This window comes from Lithobates pipiens, unplaced genomic scaffold, assembly GCF_037356315.1.
Source record: "Lithobates pipiens isolate NorthernLeopardFrog02 unplaced genomic scaffold, aLitPip1_a1.2 Scaffold_16, whole genome shotgun sequence".
NCBI lineage: Eukaryota > Metazoa > Chordata > Amphibia > Anura > Ranidae > Lithobates > Lithobates pipiens.
Window position 1 is genome coordinate 323983731 of NW_027507748.1, and position 24426 is coordinate 324008156.

At 45.2% G+C, this 24426-nt stretch overlaps 1 protein-coding gene across 1 annotated transcript in view; it reads right to left on the reverse strand.

The window, feature by feature from the left end:
- Window positions 1-24426, reverse strand: part of NCDN (neurochondrin) — a 39420-nt gene that overhangs the window by 10652 nt on the left and 4342 nt on the right. Inside the window, exons 4-6 of the mRNA XM_077481728.1 lie at window positions 23281-23522; window positions 16156-16383; window positions 9701-9843 (exon numbers count right to left, since the gene is read on the reverse strand). Of these exons, the coding sequence (XP_077337854.1) occupies window positions 9701-9843; window positions 16156-16383; window positions 23281-23522 (613 nt within the window). The remainder of the gene's footprint in view (window positions 1-9700; window positions 9844-16155; window positions 16384-23280; window positions 23523-24426) is intronic.

Sequence of the window (24426 nt, forward strand, 5' to 3'; positions counted from 1 at the left end):
ATTTTGTTATACACATGTTTATTCCTTGTGTGTATTGGAACAAAAACAAACAAAAAAAAAAAAAAATAGCAAAATTTGACATAATGTCACACAAAATTCCAAAAATGGGCTGGTCAATTCAAAATTGTGGAGGATAAATAAGATTGTTTCAAGCATGTGATGCTCCTTTAAACTCACCTGGGACTAGTAACAGGTGTGGGCAATAAAAAATAAATAAAAATAAAATAAAAATAAAAACACACCTGAAAGCAGATAAAAAGGAGAGAAGTTCACTTAGTCTTTGCACTGTGTGTGCCACACTAAGCATGGACAACAGAAAGAAGAGAAGAGAACTGAGGACTTGAGAACCAAAATTGTGGAAAAATATCAACAGTCTCAAGGTTACAAGTCCATCTCTAGAGCTCTAGATTTGCCTTTGTCCACAGTGCGCAACTTAGCTACAGTGCCATGGGTTGCAAACTTCTTGATAATCTCTCAGGGCATGGATGTAAGAGAAAAACTGAAGAAAGGTTGCAACGCAGGAGAGTCCGGATGGTGGATAAGCAGCCCCAAACAAGTTCCAAAAAGAACTTCAAGCTGTCCAGCAGGCTCAGGGAGCATCAGTGTCAGCGCAAACTATCCATCAACATTTAAATGAAACGCTATGGCAGGAGACCCAGGAGGACCCCACTGCTGACAGACAAACAGTTAAGACTACAGTTTGCCAAAATGTACTTGAGTAAGCCAAAATCCTTCTGGGAAAATATCTTGTTGACAGATGAGACCAAAATAGAGCTTTTTGGTAAAGCACATCATTCTACTGTTTACCGAAAACGGAATGAGGCCTACAAAGAAAAGGAGCAGTACCTACAGGGAAATATGGTGGATGTTTAATGTTTTGGGGGTTGTCTTGCTACCTCTGGCACTGGGTGGGTGAAAAGATACAATGAGGGTGAAAGATACAAGGGGAAGAGCCTGAAGAATCTTATCCCAGACATAGTCAGATGGGGCCAATATTGCGCTCCTATTTCTCTCTAGATGGACAACAAAATTTATTAGAAGTGCACTGTAATAGAGACTTATACGTAGCGGATATTAGGCCTTTAGTAGCGGTTGTCTAAACCGCCCCTTCCAAAACTGGGACCAGGGGAAACAGAACAGAAGAAGAACTTGGCATACAAGCCATATTGCAGCAGCAAACTTTGGTAGAACCATCTTGGGTTCAAAGAAAAATAGGATTTTTGTACTCCCCATAAAAAAGTTAATTGACAGACACAGCATCTTCATCTTGACCTTAAGGTTATATCACCCCTTTAGGAGAGGACTAGGCAGAACATGTTAAAAACAGCAAAACTGCACAGTACCACCCGGGGGGGCGGTCCTACTGGCTATAACCCCTCACACTGCATCAAGCAGCTCAGTTTGTCAAAAGCAGAACAAATAGGAGGGGTGGGTGCTGTGTCTGTCAATGAACTTCAGAGAAAGGGATTTTACGGGGAGTACAAAAAATAAAAAAAATAAAAAATAAAAAAAACTCTCATTCATTGACGGACACAGCATCTTCATCTTGACCTTAGGGAAGCAGTGTCAAAAAAATAAAAATAAAAATAAAACACAACACAACACAACCACAAGGGGTGGGAACAGCAAGAAAATAACGCCACCCATAACAACCTTCGAACCGAAGATGCGCTCACATCAACCTTGTAAAATTTTGTGAAAGTGTGACTGGACGACCGGGTCGCCGCCTTACTGGCCTGAGAAAACAGACACTTGATGTCGGAAAGCCCAAGAGGCACCAATTGCCCTGGTAGAATGTGCCATGACAGGAAAGGGAGGTGCCCGCCCCCTTTTCGCATAAGCCTGAACCACGATCAGTCAGTGAGCCTGACCTCCGAAAAGGAGCCGTAGCCGAAAGATACACCCGCAGAGCCTGGACCATGTCCAAGGAATGCAAAAGCAACCTAATTGGGGTGTGACAGCAGAGGACATAAGGACAGAAGCAGAATGTCCTAATTTAGATGAAAAGCCGAAACAACCTTTGGAAGAAACTAAGGCTGTGGGCGCAGCACCACCTTTATCCTTGTGGAGGACCAAGTAGGGAGACTTGTATGACAAGGCTGCCAACTCAGAAACCCTCCCGGCAGATGTAATAGCCACTAGAAAGACTACTTTCTGAGAGTGTCAATAAGGGGATCCCTAATGTTTTCAAACAGCGGTTTCTGAAGCACCAGATTCAAATCCCACGGAGGCAGCGGTGATCGAACCGGAGGGGCCGAAGGAGAAGGAGAAGTGCCAAAGCCGATATCTGCCCCTTAATGGTGCTTAGGGAAAAATTCTAATTCACTCCTCACTGCAAAAACAGCAGGATCCTGGAAACTGAATATGTATGCGAACGCCACCCCCATCTCCTCACGCATGGAGATATAGGCCTTCCATGTACAATTATAAATCTTCAGAGAAGATGACTTCCATGCCCTCATAGTGGAGATTACCGAATCCGACAGACCTCGGTCCCTTAGCACCTGGCTTTCAACAGCCATGCTGTTAAAGCAGGATGAAGTATTGGACCCAACTCAGCCGATAATGCCCCCATGAAGCCATCAACACATCTGCCACGTCAGCCCAGGGATCCTTTGACCTGGCCACAAACCTCTGTACCTTCCAATTGAGTCGAGAAGCCAGGAGATCCACATCTGGTGTGTCCCACCTTAGGCAAAGGATCCGAAATAAATCCGGATGTAGCGACCATTCCCCTGCACGCATCGCTCTGCCCACCGCAGGGTGTGAGCGACCTCCAGTGCTGCAGCCAAGCTCCTTGTTCCTCCTCGATAGTTGACATACTCCATCGCCGTGGCGTTGTCCGACTGGATCCTGACCGGACGCCCCTGCAGCCTCTGTGACCATGTGGAGAGGCATCACCTGATCACCCGATGTTCCAGCACATTGAACGGCAGGCGGGATTCTTCCTGCGCCCAGCGATCCTGGGCCGACTGTACGCCCTAAACTCCCCCGTCCAATGAAGAGGAAGTAATTAATTCCTGGACCGAAGGGCCAGTGACCTCAGCCAGAGCAGGGAATCCCTGACTGTCTGGCTCACCCCAGTTTGGCAATCCAGGGATAATTGAGATTTGTCCCATTTGAACAGGATCTCCTTTTGCAAGACTACAGTGTGGAATTCAGCATACAGTACCGCCTTCAAAGTGGCTACCATAAGACCCATGACTCGCATGCAAAAAGAACGCAGCGACTACCACCTGTGGGACACCAATAACTTCACCGCAGCTTGTCCGAAGGGAGAAAGACTCTCGCCTCAGAGGAGTCCAGAAGCAAGCCCAGGTACTCCAGGCGTTGAGTCGGCACCAACTTCTGGTGGATCAATACCCAAACTCTCGAAGAGTTTGCATGGTGATCGCCACATCCTCCCTTAATTCTGAGGCAGAAGCTGCTCTCAGAAGGAAGTCGCCCAGGTAACCTGCGATTGTGATCCCTTGCTACCTTAGCAAAGTAAAAATTGGGGCTAGCACCTTGGTGAAGATCCTCAGTGCCGACGCTAGGCCAAAAAGGGAGAGCTACAAATTGGTAGTGCTGGTCCCCGACCGCAAAATGCAGAAACATCTGATGCTTGATGCATATGGGGACATGCAAGTATGTGTCCTTGATGTCCAGGGATGCCAGAAAATCCCCCTGATGGAGTGCAGCGACCACTGAGTGGACTGGATTCCATCCTGAACCTTTGCACTTTCACAAACCTGTTGAGGGTCTTGAGATCTAGGACCAGACAGACTCCTTCCTTCTTTGGGACTACAGACAGATTGGAGCAGAATCCCTGGGTGGGCAAACCTTCATTGTGTAACAGATTTGCTTGCAAAACCAGGGATGCATTTGTCCCCACAGCGGGCACCTTGTCAGACTGGGAACGCTTACCTGCTGGCCCAGGCGGACAAAAAAATCTGCTTCCGAGTGGAAAAGGAGGAGGGCCCTTGCCTACGCCATGGCTCCTTACCTTTCCTGGACTGTGGGAGTAACGTACTCTTACCCCCAGTAACATTCTTAATAACGTCCCAGTGGGATTCCAAATAGCCTCTCTCCCTGGGAGGAGCAAATCCGCCAGTGCTTTTTAGATGCCTGGTCCGCAGACCAGCATTTCAGCCAAATCAGGCGAGTAGCACTACTGCCGATACTGAGGCTCTAGAGAGCAAGGGGGCCGCATCAGACATACTTAAGGCCATGCACCAACTGGTCTGCCAGTTTCATGCAGACAGGGGGCAACCTGTTGCTTCTCCAACTCATGGTACAATTTAGCCCATTCGGTAAGCGTCTGACACCAGGCTGTGGCCAACACTGGCCGCAACGCTGACCCCACCACCGTAAACATGGAGCAGGCAACCGCCTCAGCCCTCCTGTTGACAGGGTCCTTGAAAGCAGGGGTCCCTTCCACCGGAATCGTGGTTACCTTATTTAACCTGGATACTTGGGGGTCAACAACCGGAGAAGAGGTCAATTTTTTCAGGAAACTCTCCTCAAAGGGGTAACACCTCCATACGTTTTGGGTTTGAAAAGGCCCGCTGCGGTTTTCCCCACTCCTTGTAAATATACTTATCAAAATAAGTTGGGCAAGAAAACACTTTAGCAGTGCGGGCTGGCTTGTGGTACCCGAAAGGGACCTACACCTCTGTAGATGCCCCTGCCGTATCCTCCATCTTTAGGGTATCCCGCACCGCTGTGATAAGTGCTCCTACAAGCATTTTTTTCCCTGTGCTGATGGAGACACAAAATCAGTCTCACTGTCCGAACGGATCCTGGTCGGCATCCTCTGACATGTCAGAACTGGGGCCGCCTGCCACAGCAGGCCCGAGTCTGAATCAGAGCTTTTCCCAGAAGACGGTGGGGGCGTTTTTTTTACCCCCTTGCGCCCGCATGCAGTTTCCATCCTGGCAACAAAAGCCTTCAGAGCGTCCATAGGCACCACAGGTGCAGGGGAACCGGTTGCCATAACAGGGATATCTGGGGAATAATTGCCAGCTTCTGACGCCATGCTGGCCCACACTCGCTTGTGACCACTTAGGGACCTAAGGCAAGTCACACAAAATGTCCACCTTCCTAGCTGCCACAGACTGAGGGGGCATCCCGCAGGACTCACAACCCTGACCCAGGTACTGCCCTGTGCTGCTGCTGTCCGTTCTCCCGTATCCCCCATGAGGTGTCTGTAAAAAAAGTGCGCAGTTCTAGAAGGAAACAAGCATGCAACGCTAGAGGCAAAACAAGCTGAGGCTACTAGAAAATGGCCGCCTCAGCAAAAAACATCTGAGGGCGCCGGGAGAATGGGCGCCGGACTTCCAGAAAATGGGCAAAATGAAAAAACTGGCTGTGGTACAGAAAAATGGCCACGGTCTCAGGAAAATGGCCGCGGAGCGTGCGGCAGCCTCCCCACATGGCATACACACCAAAACACCCCACCGTGGCCCAGAAACAGGGAAGAGGACGAGAGGTCAAACAGACCCCTCCCAACACAGCCCCCCGCGTAGAGAACCCCCCCCTAGTCGACCTCCCTGGGAATGCCCAGCTGCTCCATCCTGCCAAGACAGGTGGAACCATACTTGGCCTCTCCTGTAGGGACTGCTGGACGCATTCCATGGACAGACCTCGAGCAGTACGGGGTGGCTGTTGGCCACGGCACACTGACATGGACCGTAGCAGACCGTCATGTGTGTGCCCTGGAGCATATAGCTCAACGGCTGCCCCTGGATCAGACAGGGCATGTCGTGGCCAACCCAGCGCGTAGCTAAGGTCTGCTCATGCTCAATGGCCAGGCTGGGGAGACTACCAGGATCTAGATTATCCATCCTGTCACCCAGCCCGGCTGTTGATTGTAGATCACAGGAATCAAAAATGCAGAAAAAAAAAAAAATTCCCCAGGACCAAAGGTCCCACCGGGAGCCAGGTGCTTTTTTCTACACTAGGCAGAGAAAAAAATAAAACTGAGCTGCTGGATGCAGTGTGAGGGGTTATAGCCAGTAGGACCGCCCCCTGGGCAGTTTTACCAACTGATCAAAACATTTAAGTACACCCCTCTCAAAGTTGAGAGGGCAAGAATCCCCACTCATTCCCATCGCTGAAAGCCCTGGAGGGTCAATATCTCAGGCAGCCCTTCACTGCCCCAAATAGGGGTATATTTAGTTAGGTAGGAAACCCCTAGTACCCTATTAACAGATTCCCACACCTTAAGTACCAGAGTGGGTTTATTAGAAAAGGAGGAGCACCCCGATGCCCTGTCCAGGGCTAATAGCGGCTGGCGTCCTTGGAAACCAAAAGAGACTAAGCAAAATAAAGGAGCAGTTGAAGCCTCCGATTCCCACTGTACTAGGAACTGCAATTGAGCAGCAAGAAAATAAATCCTCGGGTTTGGGGCCACCAACCCCAGGGCTGTCTTATTGAGCAGGCACCACCCAGGGGCCTCAAGTGCTCATGGGGCCCCCGTCAGGGCTGGCTCCAATCTAGGGAGGATGCAGTATGGAGGTCAGGTGTCATGGCATTGGTAACTGCACACAAGTTACTTGGCAGCAGCGATGTGACAGAGGAGAGGTAGGCTGCGTGTGAATCGCTCCCGCTCCCCTTTCTCCTGTCAGTCGAACGGGAGAAGAGAGCGGTTCTAATCAGGCTCGCCGCCCACCTTCCTGCCCGCTCTCCCCATTGGTCACAGCAGAGGGCCAATCGGAAGACACTGGGGAAGCATCATGGAAAGTGTAGTCCCGGAAAATTGGTGGCCCCAGGTGTGTCCACAGTAGGCTATAGCCCCAGCATGCATGCGCTCTGCTAGGAAGGAAGGATTGACTGCTAATAGAAGAGGGGGGGTGGGGGAGGGGGGAGGGAGGGTGCCATGCTGTACCCGCACCACCAGAGAGGGAATCACGCTGCCATCTCCAAGCTGTCACCTCGGATTATTGCCGAATGCCTGTCTCTGTGACTCCACTACACCTACTCCGACCTCTACCACACCACCCTACCTATGACTGACCTTTTTATGCTGGCTTACCTATTTCTGACCTCTATACACTGGCCTGCGGTTGTGGGGAATGTGCACCGCAGACCCTTTTAATTAAATGGGTTGCGTTTGGTGAGCGGTAGTGCAGGCTTGTGGGGGCCCCAATGCATTACTTTGCCCAGGGGCCCACAACGCTATTAACATGGCCCTGGCTAACCTGCCAGCCTCCTTTAGATATTGTAGGATATCTAGTTCTATATGGGGGGGTTGTGTGTCTTTCCCCAGATTACATTTTCTAAATATCCTATTAATATTAATAAAGTTCTTCAGAAGGATCCAAACTGGGGAATTAGATAAAAAAAGTTGCGGCATCCAGACCATCTTAAATGTATACGGCCTATTACTGAAAGGGGAAGTTTACACCAAATCCCACTTTGAAGTTGAAATCTTGTCAATAACGGAGCAATATTATCCGCTACATATGACAGAGGTGATGAGGTCACGGTAACTCCCAGATATTTTAAAGCGGAAGCAATTAGAAGTTGTGGGCATATTAAAGAGGAAGTAAACCCTGGAGGAGTTTACTTCTCTTTTATTCCCTGCAAAGGTAAAGCATAATGGACTACTATGAATCGCATACAGGTCCATTATGTGTCACTTAGCTGACACAGGAGCCAGCGATGTCACTGCTGTCCCCTGTAGTCCGGCGCAGCCATCTTCTCGGTGGGTCTCGCTGCTCCGCCGCTGTCATTCGGCGATGATATCACTCCGCGCTCAGCGCGCCGCTGTCTACGGCGCATGTGTCTGTCTTTCGGCAAATATCTCCTAAACCGTGTAGGTGACATTTCTTGGACCTACAGGTAAGCCTTAATCTAGGCTTACATGTAGGTCAAAGTGTGTTGTAAGGGTTTACAACCACTTTAATGGCAAATCCTTCCGGAGTGGATCCAGCTGCAGAAGCACAGACTTTTCCCAATTAATAAGCCCTGAGAACCTCGCAAACTCATCCATATAGCTCATAACTGCTGGCACACAGGACTGAAAAAGTTTGATAATAACATAGTCAGCATATAATGCTACCTTTTCCTCCATATTTACTCTTACCAGATCCGTTACTTTCGAAGAAGTGATGCCAATGGTTCAATGACAAAAAGCAGGGGTGGCAAAGGGCACCCTTGCCTTGTGCCACACAAAAAAAAAAAAAAAAAAAAAAAAAAGGGGGGGGGGGGGGCGGGAGATTGCACAACATTAACCCTAATTGAAGCCCTAGGGCTAGAATATAATAAATAATTGGACCCATTGACAGAATATACCCCCTCACTCCAAATTTTTCCAGAACGGCCCCATAGATAGGGCCAGTGAACACTGTCAAATGCCTTGGTGGCATCCAGTGCCAAAAAAGGCCTGATCCGTAATAACGGCCAGATTCTGCATATGAAGATAAACGCGCCTAATTTTAACAGCTGTTGACATATTGGGGATAAAGCCAGCTTGATCAGGATGAATATTATGCATGGTTATCCTTTTCAATCCATTGGCTAAGGCCTTAGCTAGCATCTATATATCTGTTAAGGAACTGGGCCAATACGATTCTGCTAAAGCTGAATTAAATGTTTTAATTAGAGTAGGTAACACTTCACTATATTTTTTTAAATTTCAACTGGAATACCATCCAACCCTGGTGCTTCATTATTCACAAAACTAGCCACTGCAGGTTCCAGTTCCAATAGGGTCAAGGGGGCGTTAAGTATCTCGTGAGCTTCCTGTGTTACTCTTTGAAGAGTAATCCTGTCAAGATAAGCAGGCAACTCAGCAGAGGTGTAGTTAACCCGTGATGTATATAGATCTTGATAAAGATGAGAATCTAGATAATATCTCTTGTGCTAGTGTATACCCGCCCTTCCTGACCCCCCAAGCACCGTTACAGATGTTATGCTCGATTGCGCATGAACGACCTGAGCCAATAGTTTGCCTGCTGCTTCCCCTTCAGCCCAGGTCAGCCATTTCTGGAAGAATGGTTTATGTCTGGCCCTATCTACAAACAGTGAGCTTAACTTAGTCTGCGAGGTTTCCTAGGCAATTTTATTGATCGAGCTGAGATCTAAAATAAATCTGTCTTCGGCCGCTGTCGCCTCTCCCTTTACCTGTTCAAGCCCTCTACACGAGGATGTTTTAAATGCTACTTACTGGTTTAATCAAAAGTCCTCTCAAATAGGCCTTAAGAGCATCCCATACCATTCTAGGGAGGTGCTGATCCAGTATTCTGAGTGATAAAACATCCCTAGGTAGTCTAACTGGACTCCAACCTCAGAAAAATCCAACCAGAAAGAATTTAGATGCCAAGGGATATTAGCCCTTGAACGCCCAAAAGGCACTGCACTACTTCAGCTGGTAGTTGTTCAGTCGTGTACTTCTGTACACAAAAATAATTTACGCCCCCCCAACAAAGCTGGTTTTGGTGGTATTTGATCACTTAATGTATTAATGGAAAAAATAAAACCCACAAATTTCTTCATAAGTGTTGGCCAAAACGTATGCTCCACTGTGCTCCAGTTTTGATAAGTTACCCCAATGCATTTTCAGGGTTGGGCATGCACTTGTCTGCAAGTCCACAAGCATGCCAATACAGTACTTTTATTGGGCATGACACCCCCCTCCCCCCCATCTCAGGCAACATCAGTTTGGATAAACTGCACTAGAGAACAAGGAGAAGCACGCATTAGTAAGTGAACATACCTGGAGTGTCTGCCAATAACCTGCTCATCATCAGTCCCAAAGTAGAAATATTTGCTGCCAAAGTCATGTGTCCTCCATTTACTAACAGGGCAGGAAGAGATTGCATCAGAAGTTTCAACAAAGTCACAAAGCAGCTTTCCTGGCTGATGCAAGAGAAGGAAAAAAAAAAAAAAAAAAAAAAAAAAAAAAAAAAAAATTAATAATAAATTATATATATATATATAAAATAACTAAAAAGTAGATAATTTTTTCACTTTAGGGTGGAAACTGCTAACCAATTGCTGTAGGAGCTGCTTTAAAGGTGTTAGAGCTGTGCCCTGTACACAATCGGATTTTCTGACAACAAATGTTGGATGTGAGCTTGTTAGCAGAAAATCCGACTGTTTGCTCCATCAAACATTTGTTGGCTAGCAAGTTCTCAAATTTTCTGCCAATAAACTTGTAAACACGATCAGAAAGTCCGACAAACAAGTCTGTCGGACAAAAGTCCACGCATGCTCAGAATCTTGTAAAATTAGCATTCGTAATGGAGATATCACATACGTCTTGTACGTCACTACGTTCGTAATGGTTGGCCAACATGCGTGTCATAAGTCTGGGGAATGCCCAGGAAAAAACCAAAGCCTACTTACCACCAGCTTGCAGACAACCAAATTGACCCAACAGTATGTGTTAAAAACAGGGGTTTAGACCGCACGCATTTGCTCACGCATGCATTTGCAAATGCGTGTGCACTAAACCGCCGTTTTTAATGCATACTGTTAGACAGGTTAATTTGGTTGTTTGCGAGCTGGTGGTAAGTAGGCTTTGGTTTTTTTCCTAGGCATTCCCCAGACTTTGTTGTTACCTGTTTTAGCCTTCCAATGCCGCTTACTGCCATAGCCAGCTATAGATGAGGGGGGTGGCAAGCTTTTGTTACATTTGTGTGACCGTGTGTATGCAAGTTAGAGCAAACATCCTTTGAACAAAAAAAACTGTTTTGTTAAAGTCCGATCGTGCGTACGGGGCATTAGGCTTTTTTCCGTTTGTCATTTACTCCATTGTATGGCTGGAGGAATTACCACTCACAGCTGCCTGAATGACCAAATAGTGACTAAATCCGACTGGATGCAGTCACTGTTTGGCCAGTCATTTTTCGCTTAGCTCAGTCTATTTTTAGATAGATTTTTGGTGCTTTCTGGGCCACGAATGAAATACATTTCACCAGATCTCTGCTGAGATTGGGGACCAAACTACCCTGTCCACTCTGCTCTACTTCCTCCCTGGGTCAAAGCATTGTACATTTTTATTATAAAGTTTGTGGTCAGCATAAAAAAATAAAACCCCATGCAAACTTCAAAAAAAAAATAAATAAAAAAAAAAAATAAATCTACTTCCCAGTTATATAGTTCGAACACATAGCTACAGGACCCAACGACCAGCAGAGATTCCATGACAAACAAGTTTTTTGACCAGCATGGTTCAAATGCTTCCCCTGGGTTGAGAGCTTGCCAACAGCATTCACATAACACTCACAGCAGACCACATAGTGGTAGCATAGTGACCCTCAGACCACAGTCAATACCACAGGAACATAGCTTTACTATGTCTGGATACAAAAAAACCCTGTCAGAGCCACTACTATTGTGATTGAGACTGGGATGGGAGGATCTAACAATTCCAACTGCAAAGTTACCCAGCTGTTGGCAGGCTTTAGTCCTGTACCCAGGCACCGACCTCTTATTTGTGGTCATTCTTCCCAATAAGCAGGTGGAATGGGTCTGTTGTGATGGAGCACCAGACCTGCTAGTCTAGACGTGGTCACCTTATTAACATGTGTCTATATGTTGTCGGCATAACTTGTTTTTAAAGTGTAGTTTATGCACAAGTCAAACCATATTTATGACCTGCTCTGTGCTGATGTAACTGAAGTAAAAAAACATACCAGGAAGGTTTACAATCTTTGAAGACTCTGCTTACCAACATGTCACTATATTTGTCTTAGGTTGTTTGGGTGGGATAAACCCCCCCCCCCCCCCAAACAACACACACACACACACACACACACACACACACACACACACACACACCCCCCTCTATTGTTATTGTAATTTAAACCATTTGATATTAAAGTAATTTGTTTTTTTGAACATGTGACTGGCAGCAGAAGACTAATGGCTCCTCCAACTGGTATTTCCCTCCAGATGGTCTGTGAAAGAGCTGGTCACATGACAGCTGTATCAAATATATAAGTATTTAAATACATCATCCATATAACCTAAAGGGATAAGGCAAATTTAAACAGTGAATTTTGTATCACTAACATTCGTAAGCAGGTTTTGATTAATTCTATAAACACATTTTGACAAGATGCCGCATTTTAGGCAAATTTTTCACATTAGGAAGGACTTGTTTATCTCCAATAGAGCATGCATCCTTACAACGTCAAATGCATTAGGTGCAACTAGGTGCTGAAAAATAGGATTTTCTCATCGTACTTACCTGGCTAATATTCATTACCTGCTGGGTTAAAACTAATCTCCAGGTAAATGGACACTGGTAGATCAAAAGGTCTTAAGGCTGGGTTCACACCGCTGCGGGGGGAGAACCGGATGTGATTCGCACAGCAAATCACATCCGATCTCCGTAGCGCTGCGAGTTCAGCCATACAGATAGTATGGCTGAACTCGCAGCGGTCCCGCAGCAAACTCGCACGGGACCCTTTTTTGGGTCCGCAACGGAATCGGATCGCATGGGGGTTCACACCATGCGATCCGATTCCTGTGCGAGTCGGCAGATCGCACTGCGATATGCCGACGGATCTGGGGGTGTCATTAACATAACATTGACACCTCCAGCCGTCCGCATAGGGCAGTGTGAACTGCCGGCGGGAGGTATGCGATGCGGGAAAACGCCGCAGATTCGCGGCGTTCCCGCATCGCAGCAATGTGAACCTAGCCTTAGACAGGAACTGATCCCCATATAACCCCTCCCATACAGGAAGTACTTACATTTTGTAGCAAGCACTGAATACTCAAAAAGAGGGAAGGGACCATGATTTATTCAAAAGGATTTTACAGGTAAGCATGACGAAAACAAATCCTATTTTCTTTTTCAGAAAACATGGGACACAGGCTAATATTCATTATGTGCTGGGACGTCCCATCCTGCCAAACAATAGTCATCAGACCTTAAAAGGCAGCCCACAGTATACTGCTGCTGAAAGCCGAAACCTCAGCTGCTCAAATATCCACTTGATACAATTTTGTGAACTTATGCACCGAAGGCCGTGTAGCAGCCATACAAATCCGAGCCACAGATAACCGATGGCGAAAAGCCCAGGGAGGTTCCTACACCCCTGGTAGAATGAGCTTTACATTTTAGACCATAGGCCTGAGTAACCAATTGATGGACCCAATTGGCAATTGAACTTGCCTGCCCCTTCTTGGGGTTTTTTTTTTTTTTTTTTAAACCAAAAAAGTCTGATCCTCAGATCTCCGCAGATCTAGACAAATAAACCTTGACAAAAATGTCCAGATTTAAATGAAAGCCCGACACCACTTTTGGCAAAAAGGATGGAACAGCTTGTAACACAACCCTGTCATGGTGAAGGATCAAATATAGTTCCCTGCACAAAAGGGCCACCAACTGGACATCTTTCTAGCCGAGGTGATGGCCATCAGGAAGGCTAGCTTGTGTGACAGCAAGTCTAATGGGATTTCCTTAATAGGTTCAAATGGCCGTTTCTGTAACACAGACAGCACCTTCAAGTCCCAAGGACACATATGTGACCTAAAAGGGGGGGGGAGCAAGAGGGTTGCCCCCCTGCATAAAGGTTCGGCTAAGTGAATGGGAAGCTAAACGCCATAGAAACTTGACCTCTGATTGTACTCTGACTGTAGAAAAGAGTTCGCCCAATCACGTATATTTCCGGGGATGCCATTTTTTGGCTTCACACCAATACAAATTCTTTCAGACCTTATGATAGATCTTTCTAGTGACAGCTTTTCCAGTATTTACTAGGGTAGACACCACTAGTCCCAGGATGCCATGGTCCTTTAATAGCCATACAGTCAAATTTAGAGACTGTAAATTGGGTGGAATATAGGACCTTGAGACAGTAGATTGGGGCAATGTGGAAGCATCCATGACATGTCTATTGTTAGTCTCACAATCTCAAGGAACCAGGCCAGAAAGGTCTCCCACCGGCAGTGAGGCTACTACTGAGCGGACATCCGAAAGGACTGGATCAGTAGATACTGGTTCGGGGATCTTGGGTCCAAAATGGGCCTTGTGTCCCAGTTTGGTTTTTGAACCGTAAATAGGTTCGGGCAAAAACCATGTGACCCTTTTCGGGTACATGAACCTCTACAATCACTCCTTGAGGTACTAAATAATGTAGTACCTGAAGCGGAACCCCCTGCAACTCCAGCATGCAACCGCGAGATAGTTGTGACCCACTCATCCTGAACTATTGTTCTGCAAAATGTCCGCAAAGTGCAGCAGTCCCCCCACCCAATTGAGTGGGAGCATCCCCTAAAAAAAAAAAAAAAAAAAAAAAAAAAAGGGTGGGGAGAAGGGTACAGTTTGCAAATACCCACAGCTAGCCCAAAAACTCCCCCGTATGGTCACCTCAAAACAGGTGTCCAGCCTCTAGCTAGCTTGACTGATTGGCACAATCACTGGGACACCCCACAATAATAAGATGTTTCACTTACCCGTCCAGGCGCAGGGCAGCTTAGAAACGAAGAGCCCAATCTTCACTTTTCATGGTGGGTTCATGTCACTGGACCTTCAAGGACTGGGTATCCTTTTAAATGTTTAGGGCCCACTCCCTTGGATCTGTACAGCACCCTGCAGGAATGCCTTAGCACTAATGTCCAGGATTCCACTTCGTGGGGGGTCCAGTGCCCAGGGGTCACATTACAGACAAAACCTTGCAGGATCTTGAGTCTTCTTTGTGAGGTTTGGGTACCAATTATCTAAGCATATAAAGCCTATGTCAAATGGATCCAATCGGTCAATCCCCTGGTTCATTTAAGAACCATTTGTGGGACTAGAGACCTGGAGCTCAGAGCTCAAAACAACCATGCCATTCACCTTGCAGACACTGTACAGTACTTACTATATGGGAGGAGTTATATAGGCAATCACTTCCTATCTGAAGACCTTTAGTCTACCAGTGTTCATTCACCTGGAGATGAAGTAAATCCCAGCCGGTAATGAATATTAACCTGTGTGTCCCATGATGTATATAAAAAAAAAAAAAAAAAATAGCTACAGTGAAAGTAGAACAGTTCCATCCAGGGCGTTTTATACATTAACACAGAGCTGCACACAATAGGGCAGGGGTGCTCAACCCGTGGCTCTCCAGCTGTTGCAAAACTACAAGTCCCATCATGCCTCTGGGTGTCATGCTTGTGGCTGTCGGTGTCTTGCTATGCCTCATGGGACTTGTAGTTCCGCAACAGCTGGAGCCACAGGTTGAGCACCCCTGCAATAGGGTAAAAATTGGATGTGTAGACAAAACGAATAAGGATGATGATGCGTAGTTCATAAATAATGCAACCCTGCTAGTATACAGACTAAGATTCTAGCTGCCTTCACTAAACATTTAACCCAAAGACAACTACATCTTTCGGCAGTCTTAGAGTCCGTTACCAAGACTGACTTTAAAAATCTTTTAAATTCATTTTAAACCTCGTTTACGTTACCAAAATTGTGCACTATGAGCTTTTCGGGATCACGCTCTTTTTTTACCTGGGGCTAGACTGGAGATTTGTCCATGACTTATATAGTTGACACTTGCTACAGAAAGAACGCTTAAAAATGAATGCAACGGAAAACAACAAGTAGTAAATTTTGCAAATGTAAACATTAGATAAAAGGCAGCCTGTAGCAGGCAAGTCTTTACTCACAAGACAATGTTAATTTTGACAAATGTAAATTTAGTCTCGGCTATTTTGGTTTTAGTTGAATTTCAGTCATGTGAATTGTTTTAGTTGTATTTAAGTGGCTAAAATTTGCATTACATTTTAGTTGAATAAAATCAAATGAGTTAAGTTAAAATTGTAATGCATTATTTAAAGCACCAAGCGCACTTTGGTCGCTACCTTGCTTGCTGGGAGGGGAATACTCACAGGCAGAGCTCAGAGGAAACCGGAAGTGGGTCAACGTCCCTCCACATTTTTCATTCAGTTGTCGTTCGTTGACGAAAATGGGAATTGATTTTTGTCAACTGACAAAAACGTGGGGTCATTTTCCTTTAGTTTTCATCACTGGAAATATGCCGCTGACGAAAAGGTTTGTTGACAAACTTAAACACAGCTACAAGACCTAATGTCAAACAGAGGTCAGTAAAACCAACCGTAACATTGCAGAATGGCATGCAATAAGGCAACCGATTTGAGAAGTCAAACCACCCCCCCCCCCCCCCCAACTTCATACAATAGAGATACAGCATGCCAAAAACGTACCCAACAAGCCTTGGCTCAGTCACCACTAGGTTAAGAAAGACACCACAGCAGCTTTGCATACTCAGTTCTGCCTCACTTTTTGCTTCAACTGACAGATCATCCTTATTTGAGAGCACCTCCCATTGTTGTCTGTAGTAGTCACAGAGCAATGCAGGGACCCCTTCAGAGATCAGTATCCTTCGTGGTGCTTCTTCTGCACTTAGATGGCACATAGCAGGAAGCAGGAACCTGGCAAGCAAGTCAAAATGGCAATTAACAGTAGGACATTTAAAAAGAGCAGACATTTTTTTGCCAATTACAGTGGTACATAACAGACAATCATACTCTTCTGCCAAGACCTTATATAAACCTTACTTTGTTCTAAGAAGGCAATAACTTTTTTTCTTTAATAAACTGACAAAAAACACACAGCATCTGCAGACTGACATTCAAAGAGCAACTGGAAGGGAAAAAAAAAATAAAAATAAATCAAAATGGCTTGTGTAAAATGTGTGTTCTTGGATTAAAGTATAAACTAAAAAGGCAAAACTATTCGTTTTGGATAGAGTGCGCGGAAGCATTAGAATGCTTGTCAGTTTTTATTGCTATCTGTGCCACACTATGGAGTATGACTCCTTTTGCTAAAACAGGCCTGACCCATTGAGTCATGGACACCAAAGTAACATCCACACGAATGGCAGGACCCAAGGTTTCCCAGCAGAACATTGCCCAAAGCATCATACTGCCTCTGTTAACTTACCTTCTTATATCTCATCCTGGTGTCATCTCCTCCCCAGGTACGTGATGCACAAACACCCGGCCATCCACATATTGTAAAAGAAAATGTGATTCATCAGTCCAGGCCACCTTCTGCCATTGCTCCGTGGTCCAGTTCTCATGTCCATGTGATCATTCCAGAAGCTTCTGACTGTGGACACAGGTCACCATGGGCTTCACAGTCCCATACACAAGAAACTGCGATGCCCATTTTTTTCTGTTTTCACTACACCGACAATATGTTCACTTGCTGCCCAATTTATCCCACCAAATTTTCAGATGGCATTTTAACAAGATATTCCCTTTACTTGTCAGTAGTGGTCATTAAGTTATCACACACACACACACACACACACAGAGTCCCCTTCTGGCTTTGTACGTTTGCCCACTGACAGAAATGATCAGTCTATAGTGTTAATTATAGGTTTATTTTACCAGTGAGAGACAGAATAATTAAAATAAATAAAAAAAACACCCTAAAGCCAACACTGTAGACTGATCAGTTTTGTCAGTGGGCAAAACGTACAAAGCCAGAAGGCACATGTTAACCCTATGACCACTGTCAAGCAAAGGAAATATCTCGTTACCAAGCCATCTGAAAATTGGGTTATATTAAGCAGCAAGTGAACATTTTGTCCCTGAAGTTGAGGTGGTGCATCACAGTTTCTTGTGTATGGGACTGAAGCCCATGTGTCCTGGGTCCACAGCCAAAAGCTTCTGCAATGAACATCAGAAATGGACCACGGAGCAATGGCAGAAGGTGGCCTGGACTGATCAATCATTTTCTTTTAAAATATGTGTATGGCCGTGTGTGTGCACGCATTACATACCCAGGGAAGAGATGACACCACGATGCGATATAAGAAGGTAAGTTAGCAGAGGCAGTATAATGTTTTGGGCAATGTTCTGCTGGGAAAACTTGAGTCCTGCCATCATGTGCATGCCTCAATGGGTCAGGGCTGTTTTAGAAAAGTTATAAATAAGCATTTAAAAAGGAAAAAAATTTTTTTTTTTTATAAAAAAGGGAGTTGGGGAAGGGGGGGGGGAATAAAAAAAATAAAAAAAATAAATAAATGGAGGAACCTTCACACAAAAGACCTCAAAGAAAAAAGTGTAGGTTCAAGTGGACTTTTTAGGCAAGAGAAAGTTGTAAAAACAACCAATATATTCCCATGCCTGCATGATACCATAGGGGTGAATAAGGTTCTCTCCCCCCCTTCTTTACCTTGAACAATTGTGGGAAGTCTGCCTTTATATTTACCCATACTAGGAAATCGCTGGGAGCAACCACTTTATTTAAAGTGCACGGGGCACCAGAACCTCTACCGTTATGTGATCTTTTGGCCACAGCACACCATATATATAAAAAAATATCTGAAACCTTTATGCAAAATTAAAGGTTCCAACACAGATTGAAGTCGCCTCACTAAATGAACCTTTGCTGTTCTAATTCTCTTGGGAAAATATTCCCTTTTTTCACTCTTCCTTTTCCTTTTTGCTCCATTTTCCTTTGGGGCATTTCCACAAAGAAATAATATTGCTAAAGCTCCTGAAGAAGCGTTATTCAAAAAAACGCGAAAAAGGTAGAGCACAAGAACATACTTAAGTTTCAATTATATATTTGATATCCTCTACATCTTGTATTATTGTACAAACTGCTAATCTTTGGATATGAATATGAATTATGTGTAGACTGTACTAATGTTGTCAGGATATCAAATGGGACTTGATGTATATTTATAATCCCTTTCTTTTTTAAATTTTGATTTTTAACTACAGTAATTTTATTTTTTTCTAAATAATAAATATTTTTGAATATATTGGTTGTTTTTACAACTTGTTCTCTTGCCTAAAAAGTCCAATTGAACCTACACTTTTCTTTGAGGTCTTTTGTGTGAAGGTTCCTCCATTTTTTTTATTTTTTATTTTTCCCCCCTTCCACAACTCCCTTTTTTATGAAAAAAATTTTTTTCCTTTAAAAGCTATAACTAGGACATGGCAATCGGTTGTTTTGACCTGTTAGTGTATCCACAGATACCACCCTGTGATAGATACACACCCTCATTTAAATAAATAAGCATTTAAAATGAGTAAAATTCCCCATCAGCAAGATTTCTGGCTCTCATGTGTCGTACTCTTAAAAGAGAGAGTGCTCCTAATCTCAGCTTGTTACCTGTATAAAAAGAGACTTGTCCATTATGGCCAAGACCAAAGAGCTGTCCAAGGATTATTGGGAACTGGGTGAGAGTGTTGTGGTCAGAGGAGACAAAAAAATAAAAAAATAAAAAGAGCCTTTTAGCATCAACTCATTGTGTTTGGAGGAGGAATGCGGCCTATGACCCCAAGAACATCATCCCCACTGTCAAACATGGGAGGCGGAAACCTTATGCTTTGGGGTTTTTCTGCCAAGGGGACAGGGCAACTTCACTGCATCAAAAAGGGACGATGGACAGGGTCCATGTACTGTCAAATCTTGGGTGAGAACCTCCTTCCTTCAGCCAGGGCATTGAAAACCAGAGTGAGACTTGCAGGACAGCCTCGAGACATAGGGTTACTCCCTCTGGGACAGCATACACATTTACCCACACACTTAAAAGTGGTTGTAAACTCTTTAAGCTACAGGCAAGCCTGTAATTAGGCTTACCTGTAGCTACACTGGATATCCCCCTAAACCTGCACGGTTTAGGATGATATCCCTGTATTTGCATGTGCCAACGTCATTAGCACATGTACACTTAAGCAAACTAAAGCAATGGCACGTACGTGCCGTTGCTTCAGTTGTACTGTGCCATTACCGGCAGCTCCCACGCGCATGTGCAGGAGTGACGTCATTGCGGCTCCGGCCAATCACAGCGCCGGAGCCACGATACCCAGAAGTAACCGCCCCGGGGAGACGTCGGGACACCAGAGTGGTGAACAAGGACCACTGCGGGGGCTTCGATCTCAGGCAAGCAATTCATAATGAGCTGGTATGCATAGCCTTTATCTTGCAGTTTTCTTTTTTTTTGGAATGGTTTCTTCTGACAATGGAGGATTTTGACACTTTAAATCCCTTTTGTGCACCTGCAAAGTTAACAAATAAGGATTCCGACCTTCTGAAGCCCTTGCTGACCTCATGATAAACCCAAATGCTTCCAACATCTAGTAAATTAAACTCCCTTCCTCATCAACTTAGGTGGAATAAAATGTTGGCAGGATAATGTCCTGTGTTCTATGAAATGAAGAGGATACTTTGGGGGGGAAAAAAACAAAAACTCGGGTCTCTTTTGAGCACAACCCTATCCTCCAAAATTAACAAAAATGGCTCCCAAATTGAGAGTGCTTGCAATTCACTTACCCTTCTGGCAGAGGTGATTGCTACCAAAAATTCTGGTCTTTAAGGCAACCCACTTAAGCTCCGATTTCTCCAGGGGTTCAAAGGGACTGCCTGTAAATGTCCTTAGGACCAAAGACAGATCCCTGGTGGGACAGGCCTGAATCTGGAGAGGGCCTTGAAAAATTTACAAATCGATCTTGCTATAGAGAGACCTGAAGAAATACACTCAAAGGCAGCAGCCTGTACCTTTATCGTGCAGATAGAGGCCAAATTTTACTACTGCCTGGACAAAAATTTAAATATCCAGGACTACCGAATATCTGATTGTTCCAGTCCCTGTTCTGATAACCAGGAATTGAAACTCCTGCAGATCTTGGTATAAATAGTATCTCTCTCTGACCCCTAGACCTTAAAAAGCTGTTCCTCAGATACCATGCTATTAGACTGAGGATCACTACCTGAGGGTGCCGGACTAGTCCCTGTGAAGAAAGAGCCTCCCCCTCACCAGGAGGGGAATCTGGGGATATACGGCAAGCTCCTTACCTCCTTAGGCTGGCGAACCAGGATCTCTTCAGCCATAATGGAGCAGAATAAGGCCTGTCTGTCACTCAAACTTCTGTAGCACTGCAGCGATTAGCCTTACTGGAGGAAAGGCATAGCAAAGGCTGAACTCTCATGCAAAGGCAGCCACCCCCCTGGCTCGATCCTGTGGATGCAGGGAGAAGAATTGGGTGACCTTCTTGCTGTGCCGAGGCAAAGGGCGCTGGTAAAAAACAAAAACACTTTGCGGGGGTGGGGAACAGGAAGTCATACCACCCTCATGACTGCTCTGATCTGGGCTTCCCGATGGGTCTGAAGTTGTGCTAATGCCTGACCCATCTTCTCAATTTTTTCCTGAAGGAGAAAGATCTCTCTATTGGACGAGACCCTGTTGCCCAAATATCGCACTTGTGTTGGAACAAGCTGGGACTTCTCTGCTTGATGAGCCCCCCCGAGAGACCGCAGATGAAAATCCAGCCGGTGAAAGGAACGGGCGATGAACAGAAGATAGTCCAAGTAGGAGGATCACCGCAATGGCGCAAACAGGGCTAAGGCTTCTACCAGGACTTTCGTAAAAATCCTTGGAGAGGATGACAGTAATGGCAGTGCCCGAAACTGAAGAACCTCTGAAATCACTCTGACCGCCAATCAGATATTTTTCAGAAACTCTGTATATCAATATATGGGAGGTACGCATATCTGAGATTGACTGTTGCCATTTAGCAGGGATAGGCAATTAGTGGACCATCAGCTGTTAATGAACTACAAGTCCTATGAGGCATAGCAAGATTCTGACAGCCACAAGCATGACACCCAGAGGCATGATGGGACCTGTAGTTTTGCAACAGCTAGAGGTCCGCTAATTGCATATCCCCGTCATATAGCATTCTGGAAACAGAAGATTTGTTACTGTGAAGATGGACTCCATCCTGAAGAGTTTGTACCTCAGATCTGTTTAGTGGACGGAGATTGAGGATTAGCCTGAGGCTTTTTGACCACTAATATGTGGGAATAAACTCGCTGGCAGTATGCCCCTGGGGTAACTGCACAAGGACCCGCTGATCCACCAGCTCCCTTAACTGCAGACTCAGAGCCCCTGCTCTCTCTCAATCTCAACAAGAAAACTGGAAGGGGGAACTTAATCAAATTCAAACTTGTAGCCATTCTTTATAATATCGAATATGAACGGGCTTGAAGTTGTCACGGTCCATTGAGGAAGGAAGTCCCCCAGTCTTCCTCCCACAGGGATGCAGGAGTGATTGGGGCTTTGTGGTGGTCTAAGGAGGATTGAATAAGATTCCCCTTTCTTGCCCCAGTGCTTTTTGGGGTAGCCATTTCCTGTTGGGCCTGCTGTCTGTGGCCTCGAAAAAAAAAAAAAAAAAAAAAAAACAGTAAAAGTCCTGGAGTGGCTTAAGCCAGTCTTCAGCCCTTAATCCCTTAGAAAATGTGGAGGGAGCTGAAGGTATGAGTTACCAAAACGTCAGCCTCGAAACCTTAAAGTGGTTGTAAACCCTTACAACCAACTTTGACCTACAGGTAAGCCTAGATTAAGGCTTACCTGTAGGTCCACGAAATATCTCCTAAACCTACACGGTTTAGGAGATATTTGCCAAAATACAGGCACCGCTGTCTACGGTGCATGCGGCGTAGACAGCGGCGCGCAGGCGCACTGAGCGTGCCACGGTCAACGGCGATATGCCGCGAGTGGCGGCTCCTGTGCGCATGCGCGGGAGTGACATCATCGCGGCTTCCACGAATGACAGCGGCGGAGCAGCAAGACCCACCGAGAAGATGGATGCGGCGGACTACAGGGGACATCGGTGACTTCGCTGGCTCCTGTGTCAGGTAAGTGACACATAATGGACTACTATCCGATGCATAATAGTCCATTATGCTTTACCTTTGCAGGGAATGAAAGAGGAAGTAAACCCATCAGGGATTACTTCCTCTTTAATAACTTGGAGGACCTGCAAAGAGGAGTGGGACAAAAAAAATACCAGAGATGTCTGTAAACCCAGTGGTCAACTACAAGAAATGTCTGACCTCTGGATTACCAACAAGGGTTTTGCCACCAAGTACTAAGTTAAGGTTTGCAAAGGGGTCAAATACTTATGTCACTCCTTAAAATGCAAATCAATTTCTAAATTTTTAAAATGAGTTTGTTATTCTGTCTCTCACTGTTAAAATAAACCTACCATTAAAATTATAGACCGATCATTTGTCAGTAGCAAATTTACATAATCAGCAGGGATCAAATACACATACATACATCAAAATCAATATTTGAAAAGGCTGCAAGTGACCTGAAAGTAGCAGTACAAAATGGGTCTAAAGAGAAAATATTCAGATAAAAGGAGATCCAATATTAGGTAACCCCTGTTTGTAGTTATTTTAGACAGACTGGATGCAAAAATTATTATTATTTTTTTTAGAAAAGGGGGGGGGGGGGGGGGGGAGGAGTAAATAAAATATAAAAACCACACACACACACACACACACACACACACACACACCTTATGGCATCTCCTGGCCAGACTGCACCCCAGTTGCTGCACAGTAATGCCACCTGAGACACTTCCTTAGGTTGAGCTCTACAGGCAACACCCCGATGAAACAAAGTCCTCATATAAAGTATCAGGAAAGGAAGTAGCTGAATGACCTCTTCCTTAAGACAGTAGGTTTCCTCTGCGAGCCATACTCCAAGTAGTCTTACAGAAGCCAGCACAAACGGATCCTCATGTTTCTCCAAGCCAACCTAAAAGAGCCAACAAAAGGCTTCAAATGAAGTAAATGTCAACCATATTACTTTAATCTGACAGTCAGTATTTAGACAGACTTGAACAATAATAAAAATAAAAATAAAAAATAAAAAAGAAGAAGGGGAAGAAGAGGGCTTATTAACACACTTTATACTTACCTACTCTGTGTAGTGGGTTTGCACTGAGCAGCCCTGATCCTCAGTTTCTTGGGTCCCCCACTAGAACTTCTGGCCCCTCCCTCCCGCATAGCAAGCAACTTGCTGTGGGGGCTCCCAAGCCACAGATTCTTGTGCCCATTCACAGGGAGCATGGCTTGGCCCACCCCCATTGGCTCACTGGCTGTGATTTACTGTAGCCAGACCAAGGTCTCCCCTTGCAGTCTCTGCTAATGAGAGAAAAAACAAACCCCGTACACAAAACCCCCGCACACCACACATTAATGACGCACCCATGTTGAATTTGCGTCAGATGACCTACAGACAGAGGGTTGAAGAAAACACCTCACACCAGAAGCACAGCAAGATTATGGCAATAGTTTTCGGCATCTTTAGCGACACCTTTTTCTCTATTAGCAAAACGCCCAAAACACAATTTTTAGCCATGGAAAAAAATATCTCTATATGCATTATAAACGCTAAAAGACCTCTAACACCTTGTGACAAAAAAAATGAAAAAAAATAAAATGTATATTTATTTTTTCTGCTCGCTTTTGGTTTTTAAACATACAGAAACATATATATATATTATATTTAATTTTGTGCAAAAGATTGTGGACCCTGCCAGAAATCCAGTAATCTGACAACAGGTGCTCTGTCTATTCAGCCTCGTCCCTCCCCCCAAACCCCCCCCCCCCCGCGCTCATCGGAACCCTCCCCCCACTCCGGTCCCACAATTGCCACC